Source organism: Salvelinus fontinalis, chromosome 40, assembly GCF_029448725.1.
Source record: "Salvelinus fontinalis isolate EN_2023a chromosome 40, ASM2944872v1, whole genome shotgun sequence".
Classification (NCBI taxonomy): domain Eukaryota; kingdom Metazoa; phylum Chordata; class Actinopteri; order Salmoniformes; family Salmonidae; genus Salvelinus; species Salvelinus fontinalis.
This window is the reverse complement of record NC_074704.1, coordinates 24,770,728-24,789,258: the sequence shown is the minus strand read 5'-3', so window position 1 is coordinate 24,789,258 and position 18,531 is coordinate 24,770,728. Positions and strand designations below refer to the sequence as shown.

The 18,531-nt window shown below is 41.9% G+C and overlaps 1 protein-coding gene across 3 annotated transcripts in view; it reads right to left on the bottom strand.

Moving 5' to 3' along the window:
* Positions 1-18,531, bottom strand: part of LOC129839585 (striatin-like) — a 96,608-nt gene that overhangs the window by 15,607 nt on the left and 62,470 nt on the right. For 2 of the 3 annotated variants that reach the window (XM_055907117.1, XM_055907119.1), the window contains 5 exons: positions 14,800-14,881; positions 8,032-8,202; positions 7,391-7,526; positions 6,317-6,476; positions 3,849-3,959 (listed from right to left, as the gene is read on the bottom strand). In XM_055907117.1, coding sequence (XP_055763092.1) covers positions 3,849-3,959; positions 6,317-6,476; positions 7,391-7,526; positions 8,032-8,202; positions 14,800-14,881 — 660 coding nt within the window. The remainder of the gene's footprint in view (positions 1-3,848; positions 3,960-6,316; positions 6,477-7,390; positions 7,527-8,031; positions 8,203-14,799; positions 14,882-18,531) is intronic. The other variant, XM_055907118.1, reaches the window with a different exon arrangement.

The following is an 18,531-nucleotide window of genomic DNA, read 5'->3' as shown; positions in this document are numbered from 1 at the left end:
GGAGAAGAGGATCATGGAGGAGTAGAGACAAAGAAGGAAAGGAGAGGGAGGAAGAGGAGAAGTAGTAGTGTACAGAGAGGATCAGGAAGAAACTGAGAAACTTTATAAGATTGAAGTTTAGTTTAGTTTATTAATTCAACCATTTTAAAAAATGGTTTCCATTGTGGTCCTCGAGACAAGATGGATAGACAATATCGAACACAGTATGGCAGTGAAATAATAAAACAAAAACGGAGAAGAACATCCATCTCATCATTCCAGTTACATCATAGGGGTTATTCATATGGGCACAGAGGACATCAAACATATTTTTACTTTATTTGCAAAGCTGCCCAGAGAGGACGTTGTTTTTATGGGCAGAGGCAACTCATTCCATTCTGAGGCTCCAGTATACAAGAAAGTACCTTTCCCAGCATTACTCCTGAACCTGTATAAACACACATCAGCAACACCTGATCTGGTGCTGTGATTATGTGCATCCCTAACACGAGGAAAGTAAAAACTCACTTAGATATCTGGGCGCAGGACCATAAATACTCCTGTAAACCAAACCTAGTCTAATCTGGGACACCATAGCCTTAATAGGCAGCCAGTTTAGTTCCTGAAAGCAGCTCCCGCCTACGTGAGTATGTGGACTCACCTTCAATACTACCGTGATCAGCTTATTCTGGGCTATCTGGAGCTTCCCCTTCATAAGTTTAGATAAGCCCCCAAACCAGGAAGTACTAGCATAGTCAAAATGGCATTAAATGAGGGCAGTAGCTAGCACTTTCATGGAGTCCTTATCAAGCAGCTTGGACTTTCTAGACAAAAACTTAGTCCTGTCATTAACATTCCCTAGCACTTTATTGGCCATGCTCACACCTCCCAAGCTTCCATCAAGGATACATCCCAAGTAGCTAACAGAGGTTTTAGTAGTCAGCACCTCACCCCCTAATTCCACACTTTCAGAGGATTTCAGAGGACCTACTCAATTTAGGTCTGGATCAAAAAATAATTGCTTCAGTTTTCCCTAAGTGCAGAGATAAATGACTTAAATGTAAATGTAAGCTAAGTCAGCTGATTATCTCCAAGCCATTTGCTAATGTTAGTAAACTCTGTGCTAAGTATGCTCTCCAACATAGTTTTACTTTTGTGAGACACCAGTCATCCGCATAAAGAAAAATACAGCAAGAACAAGCATCTTTCATATTGTTAATATACAATAAAAACAGCAGAGGCCCAAGCACGCTCCCCTGCGGAACGCCACAACTTGCATGAGACAGTGAACCATTAACCTCTACTGCTTGCTCCCTTCCTGATAAATAGGACTTAACCCAGCCTAGAGGGATACTGCTTAACCCCAGTGCTTCCAGTTTGGAGATTAGGAGACAGTGGTTAACTGTATCAAAGGCCTTCTGTAGGTCAAGCAGTACCATTCCACAGAGATATCCCTCATCAATCGCTTTCCCGATGAAGTCAGTCAAGTAAAGTAGACATGAATTATTGGAGTATTTTTTTCTAAAACCCGACTGAAAATCATACATTAGACCCTGTTTGTTAACATATTCATACATTTGCCCATGTACAACTCTCTCCAGGATCTTTGATGTTACACAGAGGATAGATACAGGCCTATAATTCCCAGGGTCAGACATTATCCCCTTCTTCTACAGAGGTATAACTTTAGCTTGTTTCATGTCCCTGGGAAAGGTACCGTGTTCAACAGAGAGATTAACGATATATGTAATACAAGGGCCAATTTGCTCAGCAGAATCTATAAGAAACCTTGCAGGAATATTATCCAGGCCTGTGGCTTTGGAGCATTTAAAGCTCTGCCAGCACACTGACTATGTTGGCTGTTGCTACCTTAGCAAAAGAAAAAGAGTTTGGCTGAACCCCTAACTCTACATAATACTTCTGGACTTGGTTGCTTCCATACAAACCAGAACTGGTGACAGCTTGCTAAGCAGCTTGCAGAAGTAAAAATAAAAAGAGTTGAATTCATTGGCAACCTCTGCTTTTTCATATACCATCTCCCCCCCTGATGTTCAGTCCAATATTGTTTAGTTTGTTTATGGTAGTACTACTATAGCCTAGTTCCTTAAATTATTTCCAAAGTTTTTTAGGGTCATTTTTGTTCTCAATTATTTTCTCAGCAAAGTAACCCCTCTTAGCTTCATCCATCCTGCTCTGTACTTCATTTATGTGACGTTTATACAGGACAAAATCATGCTGCTCTTGAGAGTTCTTAATTTTTTTTAAAGGCCTTATTCCTTGCTTGGATAGATTGTAGAATCTCATGATTAAACCAAGGGCTAGATCTCTGCTTTACCCTGACCCGTCTAATGGGAGCCATCACATTCACCACATCAAGGAATCTACATTTAAAGACTTCCCAGGCACTATCTAGCACAGGTGACCAGTCAATTTTACCCACTTCCTTCCTAAACTTTTCAACACAGTATTTTTTGAGACCTCTGATTCTAACGGTTTTGTGACACTTAAATATATATCTTTAAAAATCCTCCTTGTGCAAAATGCAATAACATGATCACTGATTCCATATACTATTACTCCACTCTGTGATATTTTAGATATATCAGACACCAATATTAAGTCAATCATACTTTGCACTGTTTCACATATCCTGGTGGGATCTTTTATCATTTGGGTCAGAGCAAGTGATCTACAAAAGTGCATAAATAGGTTGGGCTATTCTTTTTGCAGACATCAGTATTGAAATCCCCTAACAAAATGATTTCCATCAACAGGGAATCATTACAGTTTGACAACACAATTTCAAGACCTTCATAGAATGCATTCTGCTTGGGCGGCCTATAACACACCCCCGACAAAATCGGCTTGGTTTTGGGAAGGCAGATATCCAGCCAGACAATCTCCAGATCAGCGCTCAAATCTGATCTGACGTTAAAAGCAGATTGAACAGCAGGTCCATGGCTGATGCTTGGTGAAGGAGGACTTCGTAGCTAGAACATAGAAATAACTCATAGAAAAATGAAAGCAATTTAAGTTGGGAGGAAAGGAGAGTTAAGTCACTGACACTGACATACTTTCACAGAAAAGAAGAAGAAGAAGTTGGAATGGTTGAAAAATACAGAGAAATAAAAAAGGAACCAGCACACACACAAAGACACAGGTGCAGCTGATAACCTACGACATAATAAAGACAGGTACAAACATGACGAAGCGGGGATGGAATGTCTCAAAAGTAGGATGGTGCAACCATAGACATAGAATTACTCGAAGGGCCGCGCCTATTCCAAGACAATGAGGCCAACATGGGTGAGCCATGTCACCCATACGGAGTGTACCCACGAGGGTGCAGTCAAATCGCTGTGGTCTGATGGGCTATGCCCTTTTTAATAATTCTATTTCTATGGGTGCAACTTAAAACAGCAATGAGTAATGTCGATACAGTGAGTGGGTTAGGAATGCAGTACGGTGCACTTTTCTTACAGTGAATGGGGTTATAGTGATCGACCACTTACAATAGTGATCAAATTGTCCTGCACGGGTCTGATCACTGAGGGGAGGCAGTGTATTGCAATCCCATTGAAATGTTAACACACACACGTACGCACAGAGCCACACACAGAAGCAAAGACAAACATGGAGAAGGGGTACTAGATGGCCGAAAAGGAGCGCCAAAACGAAGCGATGGGAGGAAGAGAGTGTCTCTAACGTGCGTAACGTGTCCGTTAAATATAATTTTTGCATGACATAGTTCACCTCAACCTGAGAGAGAGAGAGGAGAGAGAAGCTCTTATCGCCAGAACAAGGAGAAAGAATGAAAGATAGAACGCAATGGAGAGAAAGAAAGAGAAGGGGAGGCCTGATAGACTTACTCTTCACCCCCTTTTTGCCCTTGCGCTCCTTCCTGTACTGCTCCTTGAGTTGGGCTATGAGGCCCTGATCCACGTCCCAGGCCTCAGGCATGGGGCACTGCTCTTCCTTCTCTACACCCGAGGGAAGGGGTTGGGGGTAAGGGGGGGGGGGGACAGAAACCGAGAAGCCGGTCAGTGTCCAGAACTTTCATCTGAACCAGACCAAACGAAACTCAAATCCAAAGTGTAATGAAATTAAAGGTGGTTCAAGTGAAGATGGCTTCTTTAATCCTAATATATATAGCCTGTAAAATGTATTGCAGAGACACTTGCCTAAGATCCCCCCCCTCCAAGTGTGTTACCCCTATCGGAGCAGTGGTTAGCGAGTTTGCCTACGGGCTGGGAGATCTTGGTTTGAGACCCGCAATATACAGTATGTTGCATTATCGCCATTTGCTGCAGTATGTAAAAAAAAAGTGTGTGATGGAAATTCTTCCTGATACACTTTTTTTCTCCCACCGAGAGCCCCAAGTTCATGTTTTCTACAGGCATTTGGGCCTCTCTCGAAGCAACTATAGGGGGTTTGATGATGTCAACACATTGGGGTCCGCCAGGAAGAGAACCGGTCAAATTCTCTTCTCATACGACAACAGACAGGGATGGAACGGGAGAATTGAGTCATGCCTGAGGGTTACAGTTTTTGCACCACTCGACATGGAAACATAAAAACACAAAAGTACAAAACACAAAAAAATTGCCATTAAACAAAGGGTTTGGGAGGTAAAAAAAGTTGTAAAAAGCCAGATTGGCTTCCGACCAAAAAAAAAATACAGCTGACATCAACTGTTTCATTTGATGGCTGGCAGCAATCCTGAAAATGTTTGCGTTAATGTATTCAAAAATATTAAATGTCAAAGAAAGCTGTGTCCTGCCAAATTAGGTGACAACAAAGCATATGGTGGAACAGCCGCCATGCCTCACTCAGTCTCTGCGAGGCTTTGTTCTATGCCGCAACATCAATAGCAGCAAACAGCATACCAACGACATGCTAATGTTAAGATCATGCAAATAACATTCAATACCCCCCCAAAATGCAATGCCATTCAATAACTCTGTCATGTTTTGAAATGTTCTATGTGTCAAAAGCAGCAACCATGTAGGTTTTATAGTGTAAGCTGGCTAAAGAACAAAAAAATCAAATAAGGAATTTCAACAACAAAAAAGTCTAATGCGGGGGAGTTATCTGTATCTATACCTATTAGCATATTCATATTTCTAATTTCAGATGCAGGCATGATCATACAATATATGGTAAACAGAACGGATATTCTTTCCCCATTGCAGCCCTCAGCGACAGATGTCTCTGGTTCTATCCAAAATGGCACCCTATTCCCTATATAGTGCACTACTTTTGACCAGGGTCCATAGGGCTCAGGTCTAAAAAAAAAATAGTGCACTATATAGGGAATAGGGTGCCATTTGGTACACATTATTGGTCTGTAGCAGCAGTGCGGGATCAAGAGGAGCTGCTGATGACAACTCTGTTTCATAACTGATCGGCGAAGCGCCTCGCTGCCCCTGGACCTTTAATACCATCCATCCATCCATCTATCCTTCCTTTGCTGTGTGTTCAGCTCATGGCGTCTTCAATTATTGTTAACAAAGAAATGGGAACAACTCAGTTTCCCACGCAAGTTGACCTAATTATCCCAATAATACAAGATTTGTCTTTTTTTTCCTTCTTAAATAGTCACCATTATTTATATGAACTACTATTGAATTAAAGTATTCATAAAAATAACTGGATTGTCAATGCATCATAGACAATTTGTCATTTGCTGTGTTCTAATGTCTACACTAGCATACTACTTAGTATTTACTTTGAACATAGGCTGTCTTCAACTGGATCCCTCTGGCTTCCTCTGTCACACAACCAGTGACGCCACAGCATCCTTCCTCATTGGCTGACAACTGACTGCTGCCTGACCTGTAACACGCTGACTCACGGATTGCGTGGGAATGCCCTTTGTCATTGAGGCGAGATAAACACACGGCGTTGCTAGGTGACGGGAGTGAAGGGGGTTCTCTGTTAGCTGAAGGGGATAAGGGAGCTACAGTAGGCAGGTGGCCAGCTGTGTCTTTGTGTGAAGACTAGGTTAGAGAATACAGGATTCTGTGTGAGTGGGCGACTGAGGAAAGGGTTGGTCCTCTCAGTGGGGACTGTTCTGTGGCGCTACTGTGGCCCACTGGTCCTCCCTTTGGTCTACTGTCCTCTGTCTATGGCCCTCCTGTTCCTTTTATGCTCTAGTGTCTTGAGAATACATGACTGTACCCACTTACTTGGCCACTGTCCCAATTATGATCCGCGGTCAAAATGTCCCCTTCACTGTTGACTAGGCCTACTAGTAGACCCACTTTGGTCCACATGTAAACTTTTACTATTCTAGTTTGAGTGTTCATCAACCAACCAACGCCCCTCCCTCCCTCACCCCAGTCACCGCTGTCTTCGACACTCCGGACATCGGGCGATCCTTCCATCTCATCTGGGCTGGCCAGGAAGTCAAAGCCCTTCAGGGCCTCCTCTGTGTCCAGGTCGTCACTCATGTCCGAGGATGAGGAGGGGGACGAAGATGTCTTCTTCCTCACCATCTGTGGAAGACAGAGGGTTGAAGAGACAGAGAGGGGGTCTGAGTGACTGAATGAGTTGAGAGTTAAACTGTAGGTCTGAATGAGTAGGGTGGTCCAATCAAAAACGTGGTAAAAATAAGAATTAATAAATAGGGAAAATTGCATTGCGTAAACTAGGCTGGATTCTGTGCAAGAATGAAGGCTATCGGCTACCTGACAGGCTCACTTACCCGTTGAACTCGTCATCTTTCTTCTTGAATCCACAGGATATAAAACAATATATAGGTAAGATGATATCGATTTTGAGACATGACATGTAGTATTTTAATATTGTATTATACACTTTCATATTAATTAAAAACTCCTGTTCTTTTTCAAAGATTTCTCACAAAAACAAACTTCTCTGAAATGTCAACAGAGCACTGAGCGTATACCAAGCGTTCTATGTTAAAAGCCTTTTTACATTTAATTCACCTCGTGTCATGCTAATTTCGCTTTTTGTGACCCACGGAAACAACTTGAGACGACGACCACACAATGTAAAATCCTCAAAAGTTGAGGATTGCATCACTATGTCAACACCGATTGGTGCTTATTATCGGATGCACTCGGTTACAAAATCGGACTTTTTAAATATAATGTTAATGATATGTTAGAGAAAGACCCCACTGAATGATACAGAACATGAATAATCATATTTCTCTTGGTAAAATGTATTTTGTAACATAAAATTAAGTTATTCACTTATCACCACCCTAGAATGAAGTATGAGGAATTTGGTAACATGGCTTGTGACTGGTACTGGTTCTCCTTCAGTGTTATTGCTGCCTGTCGCTAATTCAATCTGTTACTGCTGTTACTCTATTGTTGTAGCTATTGCGCCATGAAGAAGCCCAAGTCAGATCATGAATGTGTGTGTGTGTGTCCTTGCTTACAGTGGCCAAGTTCATAATGGTCTTGTCCCTCCCGTCGCTGTCTTCATCGTCCTCCTCGTCGCTAAACTCGGCGGCGGCACTTTCTATGAACTTGAAGGCCTCAAGGACAGTGGCCGAGTCAGACATGTCAGGTTTACTGACGGACAGAAGAGAGCAAAAACGAGATAGATGTTAGTGACAAGACAAAAACAATGCAGGGCTCCTACACATGCAACCCTACACTGTTTGTCACTGGACTTCCTTGACGAATGCTAGTTATCCATTAGTGATAGCATTAGCAATGGCTACAACAATAGCATTAGCGATGGCAATATTCAATAGCATTAGCAATAGCATTAGCAATAGCTACATCAATAGCATTAGCTACATCAATAGCATTAGCTACAACAATAGCATTAGCTACAACAATAGCATTAGCTACAACAATAGCATTAGCTACAACAATAGCATTAGCTACAACAATAGCATTAGCTACAACAATAGCATTAGCTACAACAGCAGCATTAGCATTAATGATAGCAATAACAATAGGATTTAGCCTTAACCATAGCAATAGCTTTAGCGCCAACCACAACAACAGCATTTATCACAGCAATAACCATAACAGCAGCAATAGTTCTTAGCAGTTAGCGGTAGCTCACCTGATCATGCCGCTGTCCTTCTGAAAAGATGGCTCGGTGCCGTTGACCATGGGTTCCGGTTTCCTGACCGAAGGCCTCTCTCCAGAGTCTCCAGCCAGGCCCAGCAGCGCCCTGACCCTCTGGGACTTCACATCCAAGATGGTGTCCGTGTAGCCCACCTCCTGAAGGTACCTGGAAAGTAAGGCCCGATTGAATGTTACGGGATAGATCGCCTAATAATTTCAAGATTTTATACGTAGAGTGAGAAGTGTCTTTAAGCACTGATCTAGGATCAGCTCTAAATCTTAACCTAATCCCCCAATCCTAACCGTAACCATAAGGGGGAAGGGGGGGGGGGGGGTCTAGGTGCAACTTCCATCTACTCCTGTTTTTACATCATAACATTGCAGAAGCGACATGACTATATATTAGTCATATTTTTAAGACAGCTTATGATATTTGGTGTGTCACGCTAATCACAGTGTAAATTAGGTTTCAAAAGAGACGATTAAAATTACACTTGAAAGTGATTCTAAAACCATTGCCATTTTTTTAAAATTAGTATAATTTTTTTTTCACCTTTATTTAACCAGGTAGGCTAGTTGAGAACAAGTTCTCATTTGCAACTGCGACCTGGCCAAGATAAAGCATAGCAGTGTGAACAGACAACACAGAGTTACACATGGAGTAAACAATAAACAATGGTAGAAAAAAAAGAGAATCTATATACAATGTGTGCAAAAGGCATGAGGTAGGCAATAAATCGAATAATTACAATTTAGCAGATTAACACTGGAGTGATAAATCATCAGATGATCATGTGCAAGTAGAGATACTGGTGTGCAAAAGAGCAGAAAAGTAAATAAATAAAAGCAGTATGGGGGGTGAGGTAGGTAAATTGGGTGGGCTATTAACCGATTTATATTTAAGCAGAGGTCTTTGGAGTTAATTGTATTTAAGTGGAGTTCCTGGTGTGTTAGTCTGACAGGATAGAGCAGGACGTTGACCATTTCAGGAGCAAGATGTACTGGATTAGAAACCAAAGACAAAGTACTATCAAAGCTATAAATATTAAATATGGCCTACTCTATAGGATACTGTTTCTGAGGAAAACAAACATGTTCCTTTATATACCATAGGGTCCAAAGAAAGCAATTGTGTGAAAAACTATTTCTCTCAGAGCAGAAAACATCAGTTCAGTCACTGTACAACAAGGGAATGAAACAACACAAACTATGTATACACTATTGCATAACTGAACCAATTAAAAGCACACATGAATACAAATCTTACGCCGATTTACAAACTACTTAACGAGACCGAATGCAAAATTTCACTAAAGCCCTCCAAAACCACAACATACCTCACTCGGTAGGCAAAACCAAAATGATGCTATCCTTATTCCTTCAAGACGCGCTTAAGTTCTGATGCTCCATGGTCGGAGGTTTTGATAAAACCGCATCTTGTGCAAAGCTTTAACAGAACGAGGGAAGGGAGAAAAAAATAATATATAAAACAGTTCCTCTACGTCTCTTGCTGTACCAGCCTCTACAGTCGCAGGGGCCCTGAATGCCCAGACACAATCCTCCATTCATGGGCTAACACCATCTCAGAGTCTGTGCTTCGTTACACAGACACACACACACACCAGAGACAATACACACACACAAACAGATGAACACACCTGTTTCCTCTTAATGAGATGCTGAATTCGCATTCCTTCATCCAAGGACGTCATCCAAGGATAATACAATTTAGTGCCCAGATTTATTGCTTGATCTATTTTGGCAACACGTACATATTCTGCATGACATAAGGCCTTGTATGCTGTGGTTATTGGAGCTACCTGCAACACTAAAATGTTGAGTTCTTAACTTCAAATAGGCAAAACTGCTCATAACATGCACAAATTAGCCAATACCTAGTATTTATATATAAAACAAGTTTAACGTCAATTGTTGCGAAAAGGTCAAGTGTTTTAGAATTAGAAGTCAAAAATAGGTGTAACAATGAATGTTGGACTCTGATCAAGTGTCTGTTGAACTTTTCAGGTTTTCTTTTCAAATGGTCTTTAGACCAGCTGCATTCCACGATTCTCTGCTCTGCTCTCTTCCCATCTCCCTCTCCCCCCCCCCCCATTCACTTTTCTCTCTCTCTTTGTCAGGTCCGGTTCAGTGAGTTCATGGTTCTGATGGGGGGAGGGACCTTTCCCTTGGGTGGTTCGGTGCCTGTAGCTCCCGCTATACACAAGTAGACAGATACACACAAATATATATATACACACAAATATATATATATATATATATATATATATATATATATATATATATATATATATATATATATATATATATATACAGTATATGTTGTATCACAAAAGTGAGTACACCCCTCACATTTTTGTAAATATTTGGGTATATCTTTTCATGTGACAACACTGAAGAAATGACACCTTGCTATAATGTACAGTATTGAGTGTACAGCTTGTATAACAGTGTAAATTTGCTGTCCCCTAAAAATAACTCAACACACAGCCATTAATGTATAAACCGCTGGCAACAAAAGTGAGTACACCCCTAAGTGAAAATGTCCAAATTGGGCCCAAAGTGTCAATATTTTGTGTGGCCACCATCATTTTCCAGCACTGCCTTAACCCTCTTGGGCATGGAGTTCACCAGAGCTTCACAGGTTGCCACTGGAGTCCTCTTCCACTCCTCCATGACGACATCACAGAGCTGGTGGATGTTAGAGACCTTGCACTCCTCCACCTTCCGTTTGAGGATGCTCCACAGATGCTCAATAGGGTTTAGGTCTGGAGACATGCTTGGCCAGTCCATCACCTTTACCCTCAGCTTCTTTAGCAAGGCAGTGGTCGTCTTGGAGGTGTGTTTGAGACCGTTATCATGTTGGAATACTGCCCTGCGGCCCAGTCTCCGAAGGGAGGGGATCATGATCTGCTTCAGTATGTCACAGTACATGTTGGCATTCATGGTTCCCTCAATGCACTGTAGCTCCCCAGTGCCGGCAGCACTCATGCAGCCCCAGACCATGACACTCCCACCACCATGCTTGACTGTAGGCAAGACACACTTGTCTTTGTACTCCTCACCTGGTTGCCGCCACTCACGCTTGACACCATCTAAACCAAATAAGTTTATCTTGGTCTCATCAGACCACATGACATGGTTCCAGTAATCCATGTCTTTAGTCTGCTTGTCTTCAGCAAACTGTTTGGGGGCTTTCTTGTGCATCATCTTTAGAAGAGGCTTCCTTCTGGGACGACAGCCATGAAGACCAATTTGATGCAGTGTACGGCGTATGGCCTGAGCACTGACAGGCTGACCCCCCACCCCTTCAACCTCTGCAGCAATGCTGGCAGCACTCATACGTCTATTTCCCAAAGACAACCTCTGGATATGACCCTGAGCACGTGCACTCAACTTCTTTGGTCGACCATGGCGAGGCCTGTTCTGAGTGGAACCTGTCCAGTTAAACCGCTGTATGGTCTTGGCCACCGTGCTGCAGCTCAGTTTCAGGGTCTTGGCAATATTCTTATAGCCCAGGCCATCTTTATGTAGAGCAACAATTCTTTTTTTCAGATCCTTTCAGATCCTTACCATGAGGTGCCATGTGGAACTTCCAGTGACCAGTCAGTATGAGGGAGTGTGAGAGCGATGACACCAAATTTAACACACCTGCTCCCCATTCACACCTGAGACCTTGTAACACTAACGAGTCACATGACACCGGGGAGGGAAAATGGCTAATTGGGCCCAATTTGGACATTTTCACTTAGGGGTGTACTCACTTTTGTTGCCAGCGGTTTAGACATTAATGGCTGTGTGTTGAGTTATTTTGAGGGGACAGAAAATTTACACTGTTATACAAGCTGTACACTCACTACTTTACATTGTAGCAAAGTGTCATTTCTTCAGTGTTGTCACATGAAAATATATACTCAAATATTTACAAAAATGTGAGGGGTGTACTCACTTTTATGATATACTGTATATATACACACACACACACACACACACACACACCCTCTCCCTTATCACATTTGAAGGCTTGGGTGCCATTTTGAAACACACTCACACACACGTACTTTCTTTTAAAACACGCTGACACATATACAAGCACTGAGATAAATATACTGTATGCTCTGTAGCCCGTGTCAGTGAGACCGGAGTAATATCGACAAGAAGAACCTTGTTCCATAGTGTGGGCTGGCGAGATGACATTAGGGTTGGGGATATGTGGACAATCTACTGTGCAGTGTGTAACTGTGCTCTGACAAGTGAAATCAAAGACCACTCTGTGGAATCGAGATGTGGCCATGCCATGTGTGCTGCTGTCGGAGTGCTCTAGGAGTTGTGTGGATCATGAGAATGCATAGCAGAGAGAGCGAGAGAAAGATTGTGTGTGTGTGTGTGTGTGTATTCACTCTGTGTTGGGAGTTGCAGTGTTAACCCTAGTCTGTACTTCCATAGATTGTACTGAGAGTGGGTGGCTGGGATAATACAAGTGGATGACTCTGCAATGGATGAGACACACACACTTTTCTCATTGCTCCATCACAGTATTCTCTGTCTATTTATTTTTCTCTATAGGTCTCTCACCTACGCAAGCATGCACACACACACACAAGCACACAAACAGGCATGCACACACAAATGCATACAAGCACGCACAGACACACACAAGCGCGCGCACACAAATACACGAGCAAGCCCGCACACGAAAAGCAAGCCCGCACACGCAAGCAAGCACGCACACGCAAGCACGCACACGCAAGCAAGCACGCAAGCAAGCAAGCACGCAAGCAAGCAAGCACGTACACAAGCACCACTATACCACACACACACACACACACACACAGACATGCACACACACAAGCAAGCAAGCACACACAAGCACGCGCACATAGACGCACAAGCACACTCTCTCAGTATCCCCTTCCGCTCATTCTATGTCCTGACAACTTTTGACACCCAGAGGGCACCAAAGTACAAACCTTTTAAGAACTTTCACAGCCCTTTGCACTCACATGCTAGGAGTAACACAATGTGTGTGTATGTGTCTAACAATCCACACGTCCCACCAGTCTCAGGGGGATTACTCCATTACTCTATTCATACCGAAGCTCTTAAACTCCATTCGGAAGATTTGCCTCCCTTTGATGGCTTTTTGTCTTAAGACAGACACTTGCAGCTGATGGTGGTGCCCTATGGTTACAGACACACACACGGGGGGGGAAAACACGAGCACACACAGACAGTCCGGTGACGTACAGTCACCAACTCCAAGAGGCCTTCCCTATTGAGTCAGTGGTTGTTGTAACAACCCAGATGCAGGATAATATTGATTGTCCACATCGCCACACAACGTCCAGACAGAAATTGGGTGCTGGAGAGTTTCTCACAGCTGCACAGAGATAAAAACACACTGCTAAATAGTTTATAAAAGGATTGCATTTAAAAAAGGCCCAATGCAACCGTTTCTATATCAATATCAAATTGTTGCTGGGTAACAATTAAACTGAACAAAAATATAAACGCAACACGCAGCAACACGACCACTATTTGCCTCATGCGGCGCAACACATCTCCTTCGCATAGAGTCGACCAGGCTGTTGATTGTGGCCTGTGGAATGTTGTCCCACTCTTCAATGGCTATGCGAAGTTGCTGGAAATTGGCAGGATCAGGAACACGCCGTCATACACGTCAATCCAGAGCATACCAAACATGCTCAAATGGGTGACATGTCTGGTGAATATGCAGGCCATGGAAGAACTGGGACATTTTCAGCATCCAGAACTTGTGTACAGATCCTTGCAACATAGGGCCCCGTGCATTATCATGCTGACACATGAAGTGACGGCGGCAGATGAATGGCACGACAATGGGCCTCAGGATCTCGTCACGGTATCTCTGCGCATTCAAATTGGCAACGATAAAATGCAATTGTGTTCGTTGTTATGCCTGCCCATACCATAACCCACAGCCACCATGGGGCACTCTGTTCACAACGTTGACATTATACACGTGGTCTGCAATTGTAGGGCCGGTTGGACGTACTTCCATATTCTTTAAAACAACGTTGTAGAGAAATGAACATTCAATTATCTGTCAACAGCTCTGGTGGACAGTCCTGCAATCAGCATGACAATTGCATGCTCCCTCAAAACTTGAGACATCTGTGGCATTGTGTTGTGTGACAAAACTGCACATTTTAAAAGCGGCCTTTTTTTAATTGTCCCCAACACAAGATGCACCTGTGTAATGATCATGCTGTTTAAATCAGCTTCTTGATATGCCACTCCTGTCAGGTGGATGGATTATCTTGGCAAAGGAGAAATGTTCACTGACAGGGATGTTAATAAATTTGTTCACAACATTTTTGCAAAATACGCTTTTTCTGTATATGGAAAATGTAGGGATCTTTTATTTCAGCTCATGAAAATGGGACCAACACTTGACATGTTGCGTTTATATTTTTGTTCAGTGTAAGTACCTGTAGTAGACTGTCATAGAATTTTGCTAGGACTGTCTGGGAAGGTTCTGAGTGGGGAGGGAAAAAAAAACAAACTGTTTTTGGCAGAGAGATTTGGAACGCTCTTTGTTATTGGTCTATTAACCAATATTCCACATGGTGATGTCACCGTGGAAAGCCGAAACTCCCGCCCTTGCAAACCTTCTGTTCAGAAGGCCACCAGGTCTTAAAACACTTAAAAGTGTACAGCCATAGGGCACCATTAAGACAAAAAAATGTGTGTGTGTTGCACTCACTGTCTGAGCAGCTGCCGTCCCTGTTTCCAACCCAGCTGACTACTGTTGGCGGGGCTCGGGACCTCGTTTTCATTCCCTTCATCTGATGGAGAGAGAGGGGAGACAAGAATGAGACAGACAGACGCACCATGTTATTAAGGCTTCGCTCACAATCTTGAAGCATGGACTTAAATACTTACAGTATTTGTGCTACATTCAATTTCAACCCAAAATTCCAATTGAAAACAGGTCAGGTCAGGCCAGGTTAGAATGTCAGAATGCATACAGTACATCTGAACGAAACATGTCAGTATTGTGACATTTGACATGCACAAATGTTACTCGTTTCAGGAAACTAGGCGTATGTCGCACGTCACTACTTCACAGGAGGCATTTGAACATAAACATTTTATTTATTTATCAAAATGCGTTTTTTGGCAGAAATGCATTCTGGAACATGAACTTTCATGTGCTTTAATAACAAACTTGTATTCCATCTGTAAATACGAATACAATTGTTAAATTACGAGCCCAGTTGGTTTTGCCACAGAAAATGACAGGAACGTTCCCGCAAGATATGATTGGCTGAGATTATTATTATACCTTTATTTCAACAAGGAACACAGACTGAGAACACGGTCTCTTTTACAGCTGGGCCCTGCGTAAACATGTTTACACCTACAGTTTCGGTACAATGATTAAGAAACTAAACATGACAAACAAAACGATCACAGATAACACAAAAAATACAGCAGCAGATTACATTTACACATAGGTTGTACCCTAAAAGCACAAAAACATGCATTATCCGAAGCAGTTACCAGCAATACAAAACTAAAAAATAAGATAATGCATGGGCTGGACATGCCGAGTTTGGATTGGTCTGCCATGCAGCATGCTTCTGTCTATAACATGAACTGCTCAGTATGTGTTGATAGTCATTTCTACTGCGCTATCTTTGAAAGATATAACGTTAGCCATTGAGAACTACAAAAGTTTTGCTACTTTTCTCAACAACATTGATGCCCTGAATTTAGCAGGCGCTATCGACAGGTCAGTTGGAAAAAGTGATGGGCTACTTTCTGCACACGCCACGGTCAATGTGAACCGGAGTGTCCTGACAACGCTGGCCAAACAAAATATAGCTACAAACAAAACGGAGTTAACCTGTTGAGGATGGGGGCGCTGTTGTCACTATTTATGCTAATCGTGTAATTTTTGAAACGGCTTCCCACAAAATTCTTGATCGTAGAATATGCATATTATTATTATTGGATAGAAAACAGTCTATAGTTTCTATAGGAGTTGAAATTTTGTCTCTAAGTGGAACAGAACCCATTCTACAGCAATTTCCCTGACATGGAGTCAGATTTCAGAAATTTTGGCCCCTGATCTGGAGTCAGTTAAAAGGTCACAGTTATTGCTATGAGTATACGGACACTGCTTACGTCTTCCCCTGGATGCCTTTACGTGATGACGATTTGAATGGGGTCGATTGCGCGTTCACAGGCACTACAAATTAAAAAAACCTGTAGATAGGAACTCTTTTCTTGCTGCGTAATGCGCCTGGAGGACATCGACCCGCACTTGTTCCAAGCATTAGTGGAGGGAGTAATATTACTCTGGTCATGTTTCTACTCGTTATGGGAGTTAAAAACATCATAAGGTAGTTAATTTAAAGCGTTTTATAGCAATTTATATCCGTTTAGTGCGATTTTGGGACATTTATTTCTGAAACGCTGTGAATTGCTGGGCACGCTTCCAGTTCATCCTGAACGCAGTTGGCATTTCCACATGGCAAGAGGACAGCTTTCCACCAAAAGACGATTAGACCCAAGAAAGGATCCTTTGCCCAAGATACTGATGGAAGAACAGCTCAAAGTAGGACATTTTTATTATGATAAATCGTGTTTCTGTCGAAAAATGTTAGTGGCTTAGGACGCCATGTTTTTGACGTAGCTTCGCTTGGCGCAAACTGTATTGAAAAGTAAGGATAATTTAAAAAATGTAATTCCGCGATTGTATTAAGAATTAAATTGTCTATCAATCCCTGTCCACCCTATATTTTTTAGTCACGTTTATGAGTATTTATGTATAAGAGTAGATCACTGTCTAATATGGTGCACGGACATTTTCTCACCAGCTGGGCTACATTTCACATTGTCTAACCATGATTTTGGTGGCTAAATATAAACATTTTCGATCAAACTCCATATGGATTGTGTAATATGATGTTACAGGAGTGTCATCTGAAGAATTCTGAGAAGGTTAGTGAAAAAATTAATTTATTTTGGCGATGTTGACGTTATAGCTCACTTTGGCTAGAATCAATGCTGGGCTGCTATGTGCTATGCTAATATAACGATTTATTGTGTTTTCGCTGTAAGACACTTAGAAAATCTGAAATATTGTCTGTATTCACAGGATCTGCGTCTTTCGATTAGTGTATGCTGTGTATTTTTACGAAATGTTTGATGATTAGTAAGTAGGTAAACACGTTGCTCTATGTAGTTTTTCTAGTCCATTTGTGACGGTGGGTGCAATTGTAACCTATGCCATCTACCTGAAATATGCACTTTTTTCTAACAAAACCTATCCCATACCATAAATATGTTATCAGACTGTCATCTGATGAGTTTTTTTCTTGGTTAGGGGCTATAAATATCTTAGTTTAGCCGAATTGGTGATAGCTACTGGTGTTGGTGGACAAATAAAAGATGGTGGATTATGCTAATGTGTTTTTAGGTAATAGATGTACATCTTTACATATTGTGTCTTCCCTGTAAAACATTTTAAAAATCGGACATGTTGGCTGGATTCACAAGATCTGTGTCTTTCATTAGCTGTATTGGACTTTAATGTGTGAAAGTTAAATATTTTAAAAAAATATTTTTTTTGAATTTCGCGGCACTGGTTTTTCAGTGGGGGTGGGGGGGGAGTGCCGCTAGCGGCACCCTCATCCTAGACAGGTTAAATGGTTTCAGTCTGCTGTGAAGCGTTTAACCATGTATTCGGGTAAGAGTCTAACTACATTTTCAGATATTATACTAATTGTTATAGCATACTGTTCGCTAGTTAGCGAACATTAGCTTGCTGGCTCGCTATCTAACGTTGCGTGCATGATCTGTGTAGTAATATTTTTCAAATCAGAAATCCATTTGCGTTGCTAGTTATAGCCTAATGTTAGCTAGCTAACATTGAACCTAGTTGATTAGCCCTTTAGCTACCTGCAGATTCATACTACAGCTATGACAATGTTTATATTGGTAGTAGTACGAGTTGGGATTATGCCGGTTCATTGTTTAGCTAGCTACCTACATGTCTAAACAAAAGACTCCACTTCAACAGATGATTACAGGACCCATCAAGCTAGCCAGGTGTGTCTGGGGGATGATTACAGCCATCTATTGTATTTCATGAACATGTGTACATGTCTAGACAACAGTGACCCATCCACCTAGCTGGATGTTGCTGCGAGGTGGTTATAGCATTTCCTTCACATAATCCATGAATTTCGACATGTATGTCAGGTAAACGTCATCTAATAATGATCAAATATTTTTATCTGGACACTTTAATGTTTTTGATATTGCTGCTATGCTAGTAACTATTTTTACTGTACTGTTGACACATTCTGCATCCAGTGCATCTGAAAGAAACATTTGCAGTAATGTGAAGAACAACATAACCTGCACCAAAGTCAGATTATGATATAGACAAGGACTAGATAAAGTGTATTTTTACCTTATTGTA